The sequence below is a fragment of the Astyanax mexicanus genome, chromosome 3 (assembly GCF_023375975.1).
Source record: "Astyanax mexicanus isolate ESR-SI-001 chromosome 3, AstMex3_surface, whole genome shotgun sequence".
NCBI lineage: Eukaryota > Metazoa > Chordata > Actinopteri > Characiformes > Acestrorhamphidae > Astyanax > Astyanax mexicanus.
This window is the reverse complement of record NC_064410.1, coordinates 934,050-955,074: the sequence shown is the minus strand read 5'-3', so window position 1 is coordinate 955,074 and position 21,025 is coordinate 934,050. Positions and strand designations below refer to the sequence as shown.

The following is a 21,025-nucleotide window of genomic DNA, read 5'->3' as shown; positions in this document are numbered from 1 at the left end:
GTTTACTGATACTTACGCTATTAAAAGTAAAGTTTCCTAAGAATAGACATTGATCTGGACTCACATTTCCATCACAAACTTCTCATTTGTTTAGAACCATTACATAATGTGTATAATGCTTTATATAGTGTGGGTGCTTTAAACTTTAAAGGGCACATATCCAATATCTTACTGTTTTTTTTTTTTTTATGATCATTTCTTTTTCTTCATCCATTAGAACTATAACTGCATTCCTGTATTCCTTTATGGTCCACAAGTTCTGTTCTGAGTGGTTGCCCTTCAGCATCCACCAGCTCACATTTAAAAAAAGCATTTTTATTACTATAAATTTCAACCACAGCGATAATAAACCTACAAAATTAGTAGTATAATAAGAGTGTTTCTCATACATAATCGAGTTTATCTTCAGGAAAATGATAAGAGAAGATGTTTGAACGTTTTGAATTTAGACTTTTTAACAATAAAATAAAAACATCTCCAATTTTTTTAAAGCCGGTGAATAGATGTTTTACGGTGTTTACAAGCTTTTAGCTTAGCATAGCTATAGCTACTTGTCCATAGTTATGGCTACTTAGCCATTCTTCATTGCCTACCTCAAACTAAATTTGTCCGATATGCCTATAAACCATTTGATATCCTAAAAATAAAAATAAAAAAATCCAGCTCTAAAAACAGCTGGTCATCCAGGAAAAAAAAAAACATATCATATGCTGTTATGCTAGCTCGCTAACTAGCTCTTGACCAGCAGAGGATATGTCTATTTTTTTATATAAATTTATTTTAAAAAAAAATTCTGTATATCCCCTATCACTACACTCTAAGAAATATAAGTACAGATTTGTACTTAAAAGAGTACAAAGCTTGTCGCTGGGGCTGTACCTTATATTGAGGCACAAAAAAGTACCTTTCAGTGAAAGTCCTTTTTTGTACCCATGGTTTTTGTGGCAGTAAAGATCATAAAGATTATAAACGTTATCATCAACTAAATATGGCTCAAAAACTTGATGATACAAAATTGTCTGGCTTTCAAATAAAAAATGTGCAATTTAAATATATATTGTTCATTAGTACAGTGATGCAGAATACTGAATGTACCCTTTGGCTGGTTAAATGGTACAAATTTGTACTTATTGCTGTTAGAAATGACTTTGTACTTCAGAGGGAACAAATCTGACCCCGTAAAGACCAATATTGTACCTTTGAGGGTACAATTATAAAGAGTGTACCTTCGAGTACAAAAAAGTACTCATATCGTACCTCTGTTTTTTAGAGTGTAGTGATGCCACAACACAAGGAGGTTCTGATACATCAGCTCACAGATGCAGCCTTGTGCTGATCCACATCACCCTAGGAGGAGTGATGAGGGGAAAGAGAGAGCGCCATCTACTGTACTGTACCCACCCAGAGAGAGAGTAAGGCCAATTGTGCTCTCTCAGGGCTCTGGCAGCTGATGGCAAGCTGCATGACTGCAATGGCAATGGATTCGAACCAGCAATGGCCAGATTTTTTTTTTTTTTCTGGGGTATCATTATAGAACAATTTACAAATCAGCCTTTACAACACTGTGCTCTTGTTGAAATAAATATTATTATTATTATTAATATTATTATTATTATTATTATTATTATGATTAATATTATATTGTTTCTGACGGTTCATGTACATAATGTCATAAAATGCCTATAAAGGGTTAATATAACTTTAAACATGGTCCCCTATATTAAAAATCTTGCTATAACCTGTAATTATTATGCTTGATTGTAATCATGTACATATTTAAATCTATATTTTAAGTATTATACGTTATGTGGTTGTGAGGGTCAGAGGTGTATATTCTTGTTCAGGCTTTTATTTTCTCAAGAAAAATACTGGCCAGTAGTTTTCACAAAATGGGTTTAAAAAGGGAAAATGACGTAAACACAGCAGTAAAAATGTGTGAATACAGTGATTGTAATATTGATTTAAAAAAAGCACATTTTCTTTCTTTTGAATGGCTGTGTGTGTATATATGTTTTTGTGCTCGTTGGTGATTTGGTCTATTGTCGATGCTGCTGCAGGAGGCTGGCTTGTAACACAGTGCTTTTATAAAGCATAAATTAATCTTTTTTTTTTTTTGTGAATGTGTAAAATGATTCAGTCCTTGGGTGAATAGTGCTCTTACTGTTTGGAATCGTGACCGTGTTTTATTGTCTCTGCACTTCTGTAACTTGTTGTCGAGCAGTCTGAGCATCCTGAATGTCCTGAAACGAATGGCACTTCTACTGAAAAAACGTTATACGTATAACGTTATAAATAAAGATAAATATATAACTGACATAAGAGTGATCTGTTATATTTCATCTTGATAAAATAAACTGGAATAAAATGAGCATCTCTATAAATGACTAAAATTTACTAGTTTTCAGAGGCAGTCATGCATAAAATAGTAAAATGCTTTACAATCTTTAATATTTTAAACAATATTTGCATTAAAATTATGTTATTAGCAGCAAGCTTTTTTATATAGGCCTTGTCATCTGCCCAGTTTACACTGTAAACCCATAAATTAACATAAAATTTGATTTTTTTTTTTTTTTTTTTGAAATTTCTAAACATTACTCAACTCATTATTTTGAGTTAGCTAAACCTTTGTGGGCACATATACATTTAAAACAGAGATCTTTGAGATCTTCAATTGGCTTCTGGCACAATCTACAATTTAAAAACTGGGTGTGTCCCCCAGTTAAAATACAGCTCTGGAAAAAAATAAGAGAGCACTTAAAAACGATGAGTTTCTTTGATTTTACCAAATAAAAAAATAACTCTGGAATATAATCAAGAGGAAGATGGATGATCACAAACCATCAAACCACCAAACTGAACTGCTTGAATTTTTGCACCAGGAGTAAAGCAGCATAAAGTTATCCAAAAGCAGTGTGTAAGACTGGTGGAGGAGAACATGATGCCAAGATGCATGAAAAAAAAACTGTGATTAAATGATTAAAAACATGGAATCAGGGTTATTCCACCAAATATTGATTTCTGAACTCTATGCAATGCTGAGAGGGGGTGCTTTTCGTGGCACTACTATGGTGCCGAATTCAGCACCCCCACCAGGAAAAGCACCCCCTCACGGGAGAGTCTGCAGGTGGCGTTTCTTTTTCCTTATTTCTTAGGAGTCAGCTTAGATTAGAACAGCACCTTGGGTATTTTTATTTTCTAAAAAACATTAAAGCCAAGACGACGTATGTGCGCACTGCCGGGAGGGGGTGCTTTTCCTGGTGGGGGTGCTGAATTCGACACAATACCGGCTTCTTATCGTTCAGTAAAAACATCTATCCAGATAAATCTCTCCACCATCCAGATAGAGTGAATCTATAGTGCACTATAGGACTCTGTGGGCGTGGCCTAAGCTTTTCTTCTAAACGCTTTATTGGCTTTTTTGGCTATTTTTTTCCCTTTACATTACTTTTACATTTATAGTTTAGAAGTAGTTTAGCAACCAGTACTTCTACAGTACTTTTACTTAAAGACTAAAAAACCTCGAGTTGATACTTCTACAGAAGTATTTATTTTTAAACCATAGTATCTATACTTTTACCTACAGAGTAATAAATATAGATACTTTCCACACCTTTGATTTTAATAATAATTTAAGTGTTAATATAAAAGTACGCTTCATAGAGGCTGAACTTTATTCACTGTCATGCGCTGACAGCTGATTCTAAGCAGTCATATAATCACTGTTTATCACCGTCTGACAGCGCAGATAAAAGGATGAGAGTGTGTTTAGAACACTGAACGCTGCAGAACTTCTCAATTCTGTTGTCAAAAACTCTCTGATGATCTATTTTTGGTTCTATTTTCAGCTTCCAGCACATCTGACCCAGATTTACTTTACTGCTCATCTCAAAACATTAATTCACAGTTTAATCAACATCATTTTAAGGCAATTTCAACATATAATAAACTAAACATTAGATTTCCTTTTCATACTACATTCTACAAACATAAACATTAAAACATGATTCTTTGAGATTTTAAAATTAAGAGACCCTTAAAAATTATGAGTTTCTTTGATTTTATCAAATTAAAAACCTCTGGAATATAATCAAGAGGAAGATGGATGATCACAAACCATCAAACCACCAAACTGAACTGCTTGAATTTTTACACCAGGAGTAAAGCAGCATAAAGTTATCCAAAAGCAGTGTGTAAGACTGGTGGAGGAGAACATGATGCCAAGATGCATGAAATTAAAAACTGTGATTAAAAATCAACCAGAGTTATTACACCAAATATTGTTTTCTCTTAAAACTTCATGAATATGAACTTCTTTTGTTTTCTTTTGTTCTTTGTTTTCTTTCTACTTTGTTTTAGCAATGTTATTTTATTGTTTATTGTTGATTGTTGTATTACTTTGGTCTATACACTGCTGCTTGTTCAACAGCATACAGTGCCTGTGATGCCAAGATTGCAGTGAACGTCTGACTGTTGACTGTTGTCAGGCTTTTAATAAGTCAATAGCGTACATGTGTTTAACTTTGCAGAGATAGCAATATGCCAAAAATGTACCTGAACACACCTCACTTGCATGAAAATAGACTGAATTCACAACACTGGCTTCTCATCCTCCAGTAAAAACATACAGTATAATGCTGATAACAATGAGTTTCAGCAAAGATGAGCAGCCATCCTATCTGCATACTACTCTTATTATACACGTTTATTATCTCCTGCGCAGACTCGTATGTCCCGTTCGTCTCCTCCTGGAACAATCTTTCACTCATATTAAATCTTTTCCTGACTGGTTCACCACAGCGGGCTGAAAATTGGATTCTGCAGGAAGATAATGGACACACTTACATCTTAAATGTGATAGATTGAAGAGACTTCGCATACTCCTGAACAGACAACATCTCAACACATTCTCCAGTTTTTTTTCTCATCAAAAAATAAATAAATATGAAGAAATTACAGGCCTACCCCATTACGAACAAACGAACAAAGCTGCAATCATGACAAACAAGAAACCTGCGTCCTCGAGAACTACTTCTACACAGATTGAGTAAACTTGATGTCTAGACACTTTGGCAAGAAGCCTTGTGGTTTAGATGCAAATGATCTGCCGTTTCCATATGTAAATATATTCACTGTCCTTATTAGAATATATTAGACGCCGCAGTTTTGTTGCACTCAAATGACGCTCATTTGCATTTAAATCAAAGAGCAGCAAAAGCAAGGTCCTGCTAAAATGAAAATCTGTCATCCAGATTAACTGCTGCTATTAGTGCAGGAGGACCTACCTTGAGATCAGCTCACGATTTCACACATTCAACACGTTAGATGGATGGATGGATGGATAGATGGATATGGATGTTAGGATGGATGGATGGATGGATGGATGGATGGATGGATGGATGAGTGGTTTGTTGGTTGGATGGATGGATGGATGATTGGATGGATGGATGAATGGATGGATGGATGAATGGATGGATGACTGGTTTGTTGGTTGGATGGATGATGGATGGATGGATGATTGGATGCATGATTGGTTGGTTGGTTGGTTGGTTGGTTGGTTGGTTAGATGGATGGATGATTGGTAGGTTGGTTGGATAGATGGGTGGATGGATGGATGGATGATTGATTGGTTGGATGGATGGATGGTTTATTGATCCCGAAGGAAATTAAGCAGCCAGTAGCAGTTAAACAACACAGTAGAAACAAACAAAATGGTTTTTATAATAAGAGAGCAAAGTAAGAAAAATAAGACTCTACACTATAAAATTATTTTATTTGGAATTTGGGAGAAATGTTGTCTGTAGTTTATAGAATAAAAAAACAATGTTCATTGTACTCAAACATAAACCTATAAATAGCAAAATCAGAGAAACTGATTCAGAAACTGAAGTGCTCTCTTCATTTTTTTCAGAGATGTATATGCAAGAAGCATGCACAATAACATTTCCAATAAATAATGTTCTGCATACATACATACATATAAATTGCACATGTGACGACAGTAATAAACTGAGTGCAGCTGAGTGAGAATAGAGATCAGAATAATTGCTCTAAAGGCACTCGAGCAGCAGCAACTAAAATTTGACAAGGCTTTTAGTGGAGAGAGCAAACGAGATCACAGTGACAATAATCAATACGGGAGAAAATGAAAACAAGAACCAGTTTTTCAGCATCTGAGTACAAATAATGATGAGTACAGGAAAGGTGCACAAAGGTTAGTGACGAATCAAAGAACAGAAAGAGCTATTTTAATATTAATGGGATATTAATAATGTTTCAGTAGAGGACATGTCAGTAGAGAACTCTCTGTTCTGTTGGTTTGAGAAGATTTATAAAGACTTATTTTATAAACGTATTGAAATAATGGATTATTTAATGATTATTCATCTTTATGTTTCCTACATAGAGGCAATGTTCCTTTGAAGTAACAAAACATATCAGTCCTGTTTAAAATTAGGATAAACATTCCCTAACCTTTATAAAAAAAAAAGTTTTATTATGGTAGTTTCCACCTTTGCAGCGCCTCTCAGGTTCAGTTGTGTTATAGGCGAGGATGAAGATGATGACGATGATGATGATGATGATGTTTTTGCTGATCTCCTACCATCTGCGTCTCACTGCGCACACTGCTAATCAGCCCAATCAGCTCTCCCTCATGCCCCGCCCCTAAACCCATACATCACCCAGCAGTGAAGCTCCCAAACTACCCCTCTTGTTTGTTTTTTTTTAGTATTTTTCAAATTTCATCTGAGAATGGATTCAGCTAAAATCAAGGGGTTTAGTTACTCTTTTCAGAAAGAAGAACAGGTGAAAACACAAATAAGACTAATATATAAATGCTTTGTACTGATTTATTTTTTTGATTTTATTTAATTTCTGCAAGGTAGCAAACAGTTGGAATGTGGACATAATGCTTTTTACATAATGATATACAGTACAGGCCAAAACATTTGGACACACCTTCCCTTTTTCAATGCGTTTTCTTTATTTATTTTCATGACTGATATTTACATTGTAGATTCTCACTGAAGCATCAAAACTATGAATGAACACATGTGGAGTTTTATGTACTTAACAAAAAATGAGCTGAACCTCCACAGTCACCGGACCTGAACCCAATCCAGATGAGCTTTGGGTTTGGGTTGAGCTGGAGCACAGAGTGAAGAAGACAAAGGAGCAACAAGTGCTAATAAACACCTCTGGGAACTCCTTCCTTCCTTTAAGACTGTTGGAAAACTTTTAATTAATTTCAGGTGGCCACCTCTTGAAGCTCATTGAGAGAATGATGGCAAGAGTGTGCAAAGCAGTAATCAGAGCAAAGGGGGGCTATTTTCTATTTTGAAGAAACTAGAATATAAAACATTATTTTTTTAGTTATTTCACCTTGTTTTTATTAAGTACATAAAACTCCACATGTGTTCATTCATAGTTTTGATGCTTCAGTGAGAATCTACAATGTAAATAGTCATGAAAATAAATAAATGCATTGAAAAAGAGAAGGTTTGTCCAAACTTTTGGCCTGTACTGTATATTATAATGACAGATGATGACACACACACAGAAATACATAGACTATAAACTGAAACTTCAGTCTAGCCATATACAAGATAGTCGAGCGATGGTTTACAGACATCTGTGAGCAATCCCAGAATTCTCGAGCACACCATACGAGGATTCTTTAAAGTCCTCAAGTATTAAATTTCTCTCCACTGCAGTCCTTGAATAGTACAGTCTTAGAAAAGACGAGTACAGAGGAGGCGTGTCCTGCAGAACTCCTGAATAGGAGCTTTAATTATTCACCTTGAGTATAAATAGGTTGTTGCAGGTTAAAGCGAACAGTCTCTCATTAGTGGCCCTGAAACCCAGAACAGGATGGTTGGACTCCAGATTGGCTACCTGTTGCTTGGCAACCTGGCCGACCTGTCGGCCCTGTTTGCGGTTGAAGAGCACCGTGTCGACGGGAGACGGCTGCCGGTAGACGAAGACCCGTCTCAGGCACTCGGCCAGAGCGGCGTAGGAGAAGTTCGGGGCGCAGGTCGCAAACTTTTTATCCCGCTTCGAAGCCTGAACGTAACCTGGAGATCACATAAAACAGATAAAACACGTAAAACAGGTGATAAATCAATGATAATCATGAGACAAAGCAAGTCCAGTTACCGTATTTCTCCCACTGTAAGGTGCACCAGATTATAAGGCGCAATATTTTTATTTATTTATTTTTTATTTCTAATTTTTATCCTATTTTCTCCCCAATTTACAAGGCTCTAACAAGGCTCCCTCCATCCCTATATAAGCTCTATGTTTGAGTAAAATGAACATTGTAGTTTTATTCTATAAACTACAGACAACATTTCTCCCAAATTACAAATAAAAACATTTATTTGCATGATGAGAAAATAAGAAATGTCTGAAATAACAACAAAAAAAGATGCAAAACTTTCAGACCTTAAATAATGCAAATATTCATAAAGAGTTTTAAGAGTTCAGAAATCAATATTTGGTGGAATAACCCTGGTTTTTAATCACAGTTTTAGTTTTCATGCATCTTGGCATCATGTTCTCCTCCACCAGTCTTACACACTGCTTTTGGATAACTTTATGCTGCTTTACTCCTGGTGTAAAAATTCAAGCAGTTCAGTTTGGTGGTTTGAACTCACCCAGAGCGTTGAAGGTAGCTGTGTGTTCCCACAGGCTGTCGGGCTGTTCGGGTCTCGGCTGCCACAGCAGGGCGTCGACGTCGTGCCTCAGACAGAACGCCGGCATTTCAGATGGATTTGTCTCTACAGTGAAGAGATACTGGTGGCTGCCGAGGTTGACCTGAGGATGGAGGACAAACAGGAACCTTTAGAGCATCTTTATAAGACAAAGTAAAAAATCTGACAACAAATCCGCGTATAAAACACACTGAGACATATGCATTTTACCTCAGTGAATGATTGTTTTATTAGAACTATTAGAAGTAAGCAAAGAGAACTGAGAGCAATAGAAGCTAAGAGATAAATGAAAAGAAAAAAAAAAAGTGTAATTTGTCAAACAGTCGTGTAGTGTGAACCTGCCATTTTTTACAACCTAAGAACTACTAAAAGCTGAACTACACTAAGCTTAAAGGTGACATAATATGAAAAACATAGTTTATCAGTGCTTTTTGGGTTTTTTTTGTGAAATAACTGCAGTTTCCTACAATCCACAAACTGTGACATTAAACAACCCTCTCACTTTTAGTGAGCTGCCTAGCAGTGAAAACAGAGCGTGCAACAGCAACACACTGTTTAGACTTGGCTTGGCTTCCTACATCGCGAGCCATCTCATTAAAATTTTATTATATTTACTTCTTCCAGTCCTCCGTTCACTCCATCACTCCACCTTTCCAATGGAAGAAGAGGAAATGAAAAAACAGAGAGTCTTTTAAATACATAAATACACTGCGTCAGCTCGTATCCAAGCGACGGCAACAACAGACTCGTCATAGACAAAGAAATGAAATAAAAAATGGCATTTTTGGCAGTTCGGCAGGATGGATTTGGCATTTCTGATGTCAGCCCATATTTTAGCGTCACTCTCATTCATGCAGTGATACAGGGATCAGTGATACTGCATCTCCACACGTCTGATTTTTTCACCCGTTTTCATGCGATATTGTGAATTCCAGCTGTCAACACTTCCGTTTACACCTGCCACATTATAACACGCAGTGCTGACAGGAGTGTTAATGTGTGTATTTAATACAGTAACTAAGATTTGATGGTTAACAGCTGGATGACAGCATGGCGGGTAAAGAGGATGTCTTGTCTTATCTTATCTTGTCAACAGTTTCTTGTGTTGTATGTGTTTAGTGCAGATAAACGTGCATCCTGTTCTCTGGGGAAGCACGTCAATGCAGAATTTAAAAGGCTCTGATCACAGAAATGTGTGTATCTCGTCACTGTTGTCACTGTTAACAGGTTTGGTTGTCTCTGGGTTTTGCTTTTCTATACACAGCTATTTCGTTTTTACTCAGTTTAATGCAGTTGCATTGTTTGACCACCAGGGGTTCGCTAGAATTCTGCAAGTGCAGAAGAGAGAACCAGTGGGCGTAAGCAAAGAGCGGAGCACATGTCAATTATTTTAGACTGAAGCCTTATAATCCGGTGCTCCTTATGTATGAATTCTATTCAGTCAGGTATTAAGGAGCAGTGAAGCAGTAAAGTTATATCGCCTTGAGTTACTGGAACACTCACGGTTCCTCAATGTAGCGTTATCGGGGGGCATTTACTAGCGCTAAGCGCTGCTAACTGCGGCTAGGGCTGCTGCTAACCATGCTGTTGACAATATTAGAAATATAAACTTACTGTTAGTAAACGGAAACACTTTACTCATGCAAATAAGCAATTTTCAGGAGAAAAATCTGTGGAGATTAACATCCAGCGCTTGTGTGACTTTGAAATCAAATGTTTTTTAAAGAATTACAGTTTTGTTTACTTAGGCACCTTATAATACGGTGCCACTTATATTCTGTAAAATACGGTAATTGATTCTTTTGGGTGAAACTGGATGGTGAGATTTCTTTCCACCTCATGTACCACATGTGATGCAAATGACAATAAAGTCTCCTTGAATCCTTGAATTCTTGAATCGTTTTAAGAGTGCACAAATGTTAATCGCAGCAGAATAACCACAGATGGGCTCTTATTTTTTTATATCTCAGTTAGGGGTGTGCCATATATTATATCGTATGCAATAATAAGATAAATAAAACCTCATTTTCAATTTGTTACAGCAATGTATTCTTTTATTATTATTATATATTTTTTATTCAGTGTTTTGTCATATCGCAAAGAAATATCGTGATATTATTTTAGGGCCGTATCGCCCACCCCTAGCTCAGCTATTCTTTCCTTCTGCTGCAATATAGCACAACAGAAAACAGTGGTGAACAGAAAGCCAGTGTTCGAGGGCAGCTCACCAGGGCGAGCTCTACCTGCAGTGTAATTATGTACAAGCTGCAGAGAGTCTCAGGCTTTGTGTTGAGAGGTGCGGATGGAGCTGACTTTTCAGGGCAAATTCAGAAAGAGAGAAAGAACAAGAGAGGAACTGATAATGAATCACATTTCTAAAAGAAAAAAATGCATGAAACACCTGCTTCACTGTATTTAAAGATTCGGAGAGCAGAGAGAAGCTCTTCATTTAACCCTTTAACAGTGTTCGCCTGACTTTACACCACTAAATCTTGAGGATTTCTATTCAAGCATTAAATAAAAATGATTAATAAAGAACATTGCTGAAAAGCATAACTGAAAATGCAAAAGTTTAAATTTAACCAATTTAAAATAAGACTACACTTATAAAGTGTTTATAAATGGTTTATAAATTAGATTATTAATTATTATTAATCAGGTTGCCTTAAAATGCCTTAAAAAAACATTGATTAGCAGTTACAACAGATCAGTTGAAAAGGCAACAGTAATCTGTTGTTTGCTTAGTCATTTATTTCAACACAGGCATTTAATTTATAGTAATTGTTAAGTTAAATATTGTTAAGTTAATATGACAGGTCTAATGCTGATTGATGTAAAACACAAGTAAGTAGTAATTGTGGAAGATTGTGGAATAAATATTTTGCAAATTTTTTAGTTCACCGTTGCAATTGCCACTTTTTGTGTGTTGCTGCTGTACATTTATAACCTGCTTATTAATGGGGTTTTAAAGTATTTGCAACGTAATTAATAGCCATTCATAACCTCTTTATAAATTTCCTGAATAAAAATCATGCAGTTCATGTCCTCCAAACCATTTGTTTTATTATGTTTGTCTAGTTTTTACGTCTATTTTCAAACCTGCAGAATTTTGGGGAAATTTAAGTTAAATCCTGTTACTGATCTGGAATTATTATAAGTGGAGCAGAGAGAAAACTGGCAGCAGGGAGATTTCAAACCCTCAAATATTCAGAATATAAATAACATTTATATTTAATTATATTTAATCACCAAATAAGGAATGTATACAGCAATGTATACACAATGTTCAGAATCTACCTGCGCCGTCGTGTCGTGTCTTGTCTTAGGGGAATCTTCTATTTTTCAGGATCCTGCTCTCCAGGGTTCTAACCAACCACTTCAGCAGGTCCTCATTAATAAGAAAGGCACACAGACTCATTCCTGCAGGTAATAAGCAATCAGAGCTTAATGAAAGCTCCTCCTCAGAATCGCCGCCTGGAAGCTTTTAATACTTGATTCAAGAGGATCTGCGGTAAATGTCAAAACTCTTTCCATAGCTCGACTCGAGAAGCAGGTGAGTGTGAGATAGAGGAGAGCGATCCCTCTGGAAGAGCAGCTGAAGATGTTTCAGAAATCAGATTCATTCCTGCATTCAGCCCCTGTGCAGAAACCTGCAATTAGAGACCCTGAAAGCAGCATTTACAGGGTTCTTGCACCATTTAAAAAAGTCTAATTTAATGCCTTAAAGACCTTTTTAAGACACAAAAATTTCTTTGGAAGAAAATTATTTACTGTACTGGAAATCAAAACTTAATGTTTCTCATCTGTCATAGATTTTTTTCCAATTTTGATCCATTACGATGCAGAATAGAGCCAGTATAACATATGTAAACTACAAGAGCTCTTTTGTAGCTTTCTGCACATTTAAGTTAGTATGTCTGCTAGCTCGCTGCTAATGTTAGCTAGATCTCTGTTAGCCTTAGTTCTCTCCCCAGTATCATAGGTTAGCTAACTCTCCGCTAAAGTTAGTATGTTAGCTAGCTCGCTGCTAATGCTGGCTAACTTGCTGCTTATGTTAGCTAGCTCTCCATTAACTCTGGTTTTCTCCCAAGTAACGTTGGTTAGCTAACATATCGCTAAAATAAGTATGTTAGCTAGCTTGCCGCTAATGCTGGGTAGCTCTCCGCTAATGTTGGCCAGCTCACCGCTAATGTTGGGTAGCTCTCTGCTAATGTTGGCTAGCTCTTCGCTAATGTTAGCCAGCTCTTCGCTAATGTTGGCTAGCTCTCCGCTAATGTTGGCTAGCTCACCGTTAATGTTGTGTAAGTCTCCGCTTATGTTGGCTAGCTCACCGCTAATGTTTGGTAGCTCTCCGTTAACCTTAGTTCTCTACCCTGTAATGTTAGCTCCCTGCTAAAATTAGTATGTTAGCTAGCTCACTGCAAATATTAGCTAGCTCTCTCTTAACCTTAGTTCTCCACTCGGTTACATTAGATGAATCAGAGCTAAAGTTAGTATGTTAGTTAACTTGCCGCTAATGTTAGCTAGCTCTTCGCTAACCTTAGTTCTTTTCCTAGATTAGATGTTTACGATGGGCCACTGTGTTTTCCCACAGGCATTAAAGACACCGTTTGAAAATTTTACACTTTAAATTTACAGTAAATTTAAGATAATTTAAGACCTAAATTTCCCGGATTTTAATTTAAGACATTTTAAGACTTTTTAAGGACCCGCGGGAACCCTGACTGTGCTATAGGAGACCTCGAAAGCAGCTTTCCAGCAGCGCTGTGAGGAAGGGCTTCATTTTGGAGCGAGCGCACTCAGACAGAGAGGTCAGCATGGTTTTCTTTGAGCATCAAAGTGTGTGAATGAAGAAAACAGTAGTGATTATTTTCTCCAGTATGTTTGAACAGTGAGGGATGCAGGGTGAGGTGGTTCTTCCTTCACTGCAAATGGAGCACCAGTGCTCTGAAAGACCCGCTGCACACAAAAGGTGCATTAAGCAGAAGCACAGAAACCCACAGTGATGAAAAGCAGCACCCACAAAAACATTCTTTTTTTTCTTTCTTTCAAAAGGTTGCTCAAAAATAGCAAGAAACCGCATCAAGCCAGGAACCAATGTAAGAATTAGTCTGGCATTAGTTAGCGGTAGTTAAAAGCCTGGAAAAGCATTCCTCCATCCAAGTACTGAACCATTCATGACATGAAATATTATAATTTTTCTTGAGATGAACAGAGATATTTTTGCTAAAGAAAAAACAAGAAAAAAACAGACAGTAGTTTTAAAAGTGGCATAAAAATGGCATAAAATATGGCATCCATTAGGTTGCATGTGTCATCACATACAGTGATGGCATAGTTATTTTAAAAAAATAACCTGATTTCTGATTACTCCTTTAAAAAAGTAGCTAATGCCCTATCTGGACAGGAATATTTTCTCAGGTGATAAAACTCCTGCGTCAAGACTGTAATTGACAAAACAGGAGTGAGGAGTGAGTTTTTAGGCTTTAGTTTCTCGGTCACATGATCTCACGGTGTTCAGTAGCTCCTCCATTTCCACTCGCTGTTGTGTTTTTTTAACGTGAAAACGTCAAATCTCTTACACAGTACATAAAACAAGAGTTTTCTGACTGTATTTTGCAATGAGACATATGAAAATGCAACAGTATAATGTCTATAACTATATAAATCTATATAAATCTCTTAGAAATGCTCTGTTACACATTTTTAACAAATGGTGCCAAATACGTAGAACTGCTTCTTCTATTATGCAACGCTATGCGTCATAAATCCTGGTCATAAACACATTAGTTTATGAGGAAAATGCATCAGATTATACAGTGATACATATAAGAAACTTTACATTTAAAAGTGTATAGAATAGGAAAAAATGTGATTTCAACTGTGATTGATCAACTTCTGGACGTTTCAGCACAAAAGTCTCTAAAACAATGTAGAATTAAAGGAAAACTCATAATCCTGAATGTCATGATACTTATAATAATAATGCACTCCAAATATCTCCATATATCCAGGAAAATAAAAAAGTAAAATAAATGATACTGTAAAGATATAATCTGTCTCTAGTAGATATTGTGTATAATGGGAAATTATGAGAACAGTAAGAATTTTTCTTTAGATAAAAACAACAAAAACGTAGAACTCTGATGTGATGAATATAATATAAATATTTTAGGGTATAATCTCGTTCAAATTAAGATAAAAAACGGATAGACAGGTGCTGTTGTTTTTTCCGTACTGCAGCTTTAACCACGGTTTATGGAAGTTTATTAAAAGTGCTTAGTGGATCCAGCAGCACAGCTCAGTTTATTGACTACAGTGCGTGCGAGGTTCATGTGTTTTCTTACCACATGGGTAGGCTTCAGGGTGGCTCCATCAAATCGCATTAACGTCGAACTGTCCTCTGGAAAGCCATCGCAATCCTCCAGCTCCTGAGCATTACATGCAGGCTTATCTTTCTCTGGGTTTGCGTTCTAAAGAAAGACAATACGGCAAAAATAAAGTTAAAAGCAGCAATACAGAGGAATTACTGGATCAAAAGACTGAGAACATTGACACTATGGCCATCTCCTTCTTTCTACACCCACTATCCACTCATCCACCCATCCATCCATCCAACCACCCATCCATCCATCCAACCATCCATCCAACCACCCATCGATCCAACCTCCCATCCATCCATCCAACCACCCATCCATCCATCCACCCATCCATCCATCCAACCACTCATCCATCCATCCACCCATCCATCCAACCACCCATCCATCCAACCATCCTCCCATCCATCCATCCAACCATCCATCCATCCAACTGCCCATCCATCCATCCAACCACCCATCCATCCAACCACCCATCCATCCATCCATCCATCCATCCACCCATCCACCCATCCATCCATCCAACCACCCATACATCCAACCACCCATCCATCCATCCATCCATCCGCCCATCCATCCATCCAACCACCCATACATCCAACCACCCATCCATCCATCCATCCATCCATCCATCCTTCCTCTGTGGAGCATATAAGACACTATATAGCTCTATAATTACAGACTGAAGGCCTTTTGATTCCCAGGTATTATTAGAGTGGTGGACAGAGTGCAAATCCTTTGTTAAACGTTTTTTTGCGACTGCACTTGAGGACACTTTCAAAGTTCTTGAAATTCTTATTTATAGTTAGTTATATACCTGTAACTCTACCTCTTCACTACTTTACTTTAACCGATGCTCTCAAACTTTAACATTAAGAGACAAGAAATTCAAGTAATTAACTCTTGACGAGTTCAGCACAGCTGTTAACTGAAAGCCTGAATTCCAGGTGAATCTACCTCATAAAACTGACTGAGCTACTTTGAAGAATGTGTGAATTAAGAAATTTGTGAATTTCAACAACTCAAAAAAAAAAAAAAGAGAAAAAAAAAAGACCACCAAAAGAGCAACGTTACAATAATGAAACTGGCACTCATCAGGACCACCCTAGAAAAGGAAGAAAGGAAGAGTTCCCTCTGTTGCACAGGATAAGTTCAACTGAGATCCTTTGAAGAATCTAAAATATAAAATGTATCCTGGTTTGTTTTACACTTTTTTGTGTTATGAAAAAACACTGAATATAAAGATTAAAGAACCTTAAAGAGTGGCATATGTGCTTGTAAAATTACCGTATTTACACTAATAGTGAGTACTGTAGATTCTCCACATGACTGCACACGTATATATGGTGCAAACCGTATATATATAGAGCATATAAATGTATATAAGACACAATTTCTAAAGCAACTTTTTAAGGTAAAATTAAACGACCAATCACTGACTTCTAATATTACTGCATAGTTTAAAGTGTTACTGTACAAATACAGGGTTTTAAATGTGGAAATGTGACCAAGGGTTAAAAAAAGGCGAGAAAATGAGAGTAAAGTGAGACAGAAGGAATAAAACATCCAGAAACAGACCAGCTCTTCAGCGGTGAGGTGAGCGAGTCTCTGCTGGATCTGAGCCGCCTGCTCCTCGTTCATGATGTACTCTCCCCTCCTGTCTCCGAGCACCAGCTCAGACCACAGCGGACCCTCACTGCGCTTCTGCAGACTGATCTCCAGACTGAACACACAAATATATAAACACACGGATCATTCAGACATTCACAGAGCTAACGTTCAGAAGTTCAGAATCACTGAATGAGAGAGAGACTGAGAGATTTCAGCACAGTGACATAAAAAAATCGATTATAATTATAATTTAAACTACAAAACTAGGTTTACCTGCAAAAAAATATATATATATATATATTTATATTATATATACATATTAGGGGTGGGCGATATGGTCCTAAAAAAATATCACGATATTTCATGGTATTTTCGCGATAACGATACTCTTGGCAATATGACAAAAAACTAAATTAGAAACAAAAATATCTTAAGAATACACTACTGCAACAAATTTGTATTGTATATATAATTATTATTATTGCATATGAAAAGGCATGATATGGCACACCCTTATGTTGGCGATATTATTGTGTACGATACGGTATGGCGACACACCCCTAATACATATATGGTGTTCAATTGAGAAATAAACACACTAAACAAGTCACAGAGGAAACAGTGAATGAGAGATTATTATTACTGTTTTCCACAATTAATCACAGATCCTCACCGGAGAGTGAAATATATGCTTTATTCCACCGGGTGTTTGTGTTAAAAGTGCTGGAACTTTTTTCAGAAGGAGTTTCAGTCCTCCTCAGAGTGGAAAGTTTAGAAAATATGCACGCTTTAGTCTGTGGGAGGCACCGGTAAACAAGGGAAGACGGATAAACACTTCAGAAATGAGTAGCGTTTTCAGATCTATTAGATTAAATCTAATACGTTATTATACATTAATAATATATTAGATTTATATATTAGTATATATTAAATATATTACATCTAATAAATCTTGTCTGATATCAATCAGTAACTGATTTAAATTTTAAACCGTTTCACTGAGAGACATATCTAAGACAAATATATAGACACACAAACTACACATACACATTCAATATATACTGAATACTCACAACAATCAGCCTCAACAATGGACTGATGTCAGACCATTATTTTATCTGGGTCACAAAACGAGATACATGGAATTGCCAGGCCTGGTTTTGCTTGATTTCCAGGAATCCCACCCACACTAGAAATGTTCTTACAGTGAGCAACATGTTTCCCAATGCTTTTCCCATCGATTAAAGAAGTGCTTTATCTTAATCCTACCTGATTTTAACAAAGAAACGCCAGCAGGGCCAGTTATTAAAGCTGTTTTTTTTTTTTATTATTTTTTTTTTTTAAAAAGAGAGCGGATAGAGAACTGTATTTTATTGATTGAGATGTCCTTTTTCATTCATTTTCTTCATTCATACCTTTTCAGAAAGAGTGCACTTAAGAATGAATGCTTTCCCGCACACACAGTAAAAACAAAGCACACACATTCTCTATAGATATTTACATTTTATACAAATGCAAATTACTACCGCACACACAAACTTGTGCATGCACAACACACTCACACACAGGAAACAAACAGACCAAACAGATACATGCAAATGAGAGGGGCATCAAGGAGCCTCTAGTGGAATCAATGGTTTTAAAAGTGTAAAACATGGAGACGGAGGAGATCAGTACATCAGTTTTAAATTCAGAATAAAAACAACAATTTTTCACTTGTTGTCATTTGTTTTAATTTATGCTAACTCAAGTTTTTATTCCCCATTGTTTAAAATATTTGAGCAAACCGCCTGCCTTAAAAAAGTTACGTAAACTCAACTTATCTGGTCTTACAGTAAAACAAAAATAAAAAAGTTAAATTAACTTCCCATTTAGTTGTAATAAGTTTATGTTACTGTACACTGTAATACCGGATAAATTGAATTTACTTAATTTTTTTTTTTTTAAAGTAACTTTAAAAAAGTTAAGTAATGGGGAATAAAAACTTAAGTTAGCATAACTCAGAACATCAAGTTATTACAACTAAACGGGAAGTTGATTTAACCTTTTTATTTTTATTATACTGTTAAACCGGAGAAGTTGAGTTTACCGGCTTGCTAAAAAAATGTAAGTAATGGGGATTGAAAACTAGAGTTAGAATAAATTAAAACATCAAGTTATTACAACTAAAGGGGAAGTTGATTTATTTGTAAGGTAGCCCAGGGGGAATCACTACACACTGATGGTGAGTGTCTGTCAGAAACTGTTGGACACGCCCAGTATGCAAATAGATTGTGACAGAAGCCAATAGAAAGGCAAAACTGACTAAACTCAGTTATTATAAGTTGGTTCAACTCAAAGATCTCAGTTTGAATAGTACAGTATCTGTGCTTACAAATCTGAGTTCAACTAACTCAAAATAGTTGAGTTTTGTTTAGAAATATACAATTTTCTGTAAAACAGACTTAAATCATTTGAGTTTAAACAGCGAATGGTTTTACAGTGCACAACTACACATTATGATATTTTTATTTAAATATTTTAAGGTAGGTGTTTCTTTCACCTCTTATCGTCTTTAATGATCCAGACGCTGGCCTCAGGATCCACAGGGGCGCAGAGCTGACCCTCCAGCAGGGGGGCGTAGTCCTGAATGCCGACCCGTAAGCTGTCCACCGTGAGCTTAAACCTGATGTCCTCCTTTACCGTCCCCTCTGGCAAACGAACACACACTGTAACGTCCTCCTCCGTTTGCTGCCAGAAGTAGATCGGGTCTAAAAACACGACAACGAAACACATAAACTGTTATTAGATAGGTCAATATTCCAATATTTAAAGAAATATAGGCCATATTTTAGTGATCTATAGGCAAGCCATCAACTGTGCACCGTGCAGCTTGATTTAGGGCGTGTCAGTGTGTCTTTGCTATCGTAACAACGGGAAAAGTACATCTCGCACAGCTCAAAACCTGCAAAAGGAATGTACTTAATTATATTGGTTATTAATAATGGTTGTGTTTTGCTAAATCATGTGATGAGATGATGAGAATTTTTGCACCAGGAGTAAAGCAGCATAAATTATCCAAAAGCAGTGTGTAAGACTGGTGGAGGAGAACATGATGCCAAGATGCATAAAAAAAACTGTGATTAAAAACCAACCAAGCGTTATTCCACCAAATATTGATTATTTCTGAACTCTTAAAACTTTAATATGAATATGAACTTTTTTTCTTTGCATTCTTTGGGAGAAATGTTGTTTGTAGTTTATAGAATAAAACAACAATGTTCATTTTACTCAAACATAAACCTATAAATAGTAAAATGAGAGAAACTGATTCAGAAACTGAAGTTATCTCTTCATTTTTTCCAGAGCTGTAGTTCCAGCACAAAATAAAGAACATTTTATATTTTAGCGCAGAACAAGAAGAAGAAGACTGAAGAAAATAGTAAAGTGACTTTCCCGAGCCTACTTAATAATAGAATCAGAAAAGTGCAGTGTAAAATAATGAATCCTGACAGTAATAACGTATATTTATCCACCCCCAGCTGTGAGTAACAGGAGTGAGCCGTGCTCTGTTAACAGGCTCACAGTGGGAGAGCGGTGATGGAGGATGATGAACTGCAGCAGAATGGAGAGAGACAAAAGACTCCATTCTGAACCTTCACCTTGTTAAAGCACATTAACCCATATGCTGCCCTATTGATATTCTTTTGTAAAACATAATGAATCCATGTCTGCATAATTTCCCTCATTACTCTCTCTCTCTTTCTCTCTCGCTCCTTTTTTCATTTCTCATTTTTCACTTCATTTGTTCCAACCTGGCCTTCACACGTCCGTCTCCTCACCTCCTGAAACAAAACGATGAAATTATGAAATATTTATTAGATTTTAAGTTATAAAATGGTTATTGTGGTTATATACAAGTTTGTGTGACCTCTACCACAAAAAAGTTCAATTAATAAAGTGTAAAATTAGTGATTCACATCATTTCACATAATTTTACATCATTTTAATTTAAATTAATATTCAAAACTGGATACAGATAAGTGTTGTTAGACAGTGTAGGCAGATCAATATTCCAATACTTCAAAAACTAAACTATGGGCCTTATTTTAGTGATCTGTAGGCGAGACATCCACTGGGCACCGTGCAGCTTGATTAAGAGGCGTGTCAGTGTCTTTGCTATCGTAACGACGGGAAAAGTACATCTCGCACAGCTCCAAACCCCCAAAAGAAAAAAAATCACACTGTTCTCATTTCCCATTATACAGGTGTTGGAGAATGAAACTGAAGCACCTGGTTTTAGAGCACAATAATTGATTGTGGTGACGGACAGTTCTGGTGGAA

The 21,025-nt window shown here is 36.4% G+C and overlaps 1 protein-coding gene across 1 annotated transcript in view; it reads right to left on the bottom strand.

Moving 5' to 3' along the window:
- Window positions 1–6,837: 6,837 nt before the first annotated feature.
- Window positions 6,838–21,025, bottom strand: part of nudcd1 (NudC domain containing 1) — a 30,978-nt gene continuing 16,790 nt past the window's right edge. Inside the window, exons 6-10 of the mRNA XM_022667345.2 lie at window positions 19,245–19,452; window positions 16,670–16,814; window positions 15,062–15,187; window positions 8,658–8,817; window positions 6,838–8,075 (exon numbers count right to left, since the gene is read on the bottom strand). Coding sequence (XP_022523066.2) covers window positions 7,789–8,075; window positions 8,658–8,817; window positions 15,062–15,187; window positions 16,670–16,814; window positions 19,245–19,452 — 926 coding nt within the window. The 3' untranslated portion in view covers window positions 6,838–7,788. The remainder of the gene's footprint in view (window positions 8,076–8,657; window positions 8,818–15,061; window positions 15,188–16,669; window positions 16,815–19,244; window positions 19,453–21,025) is intronic.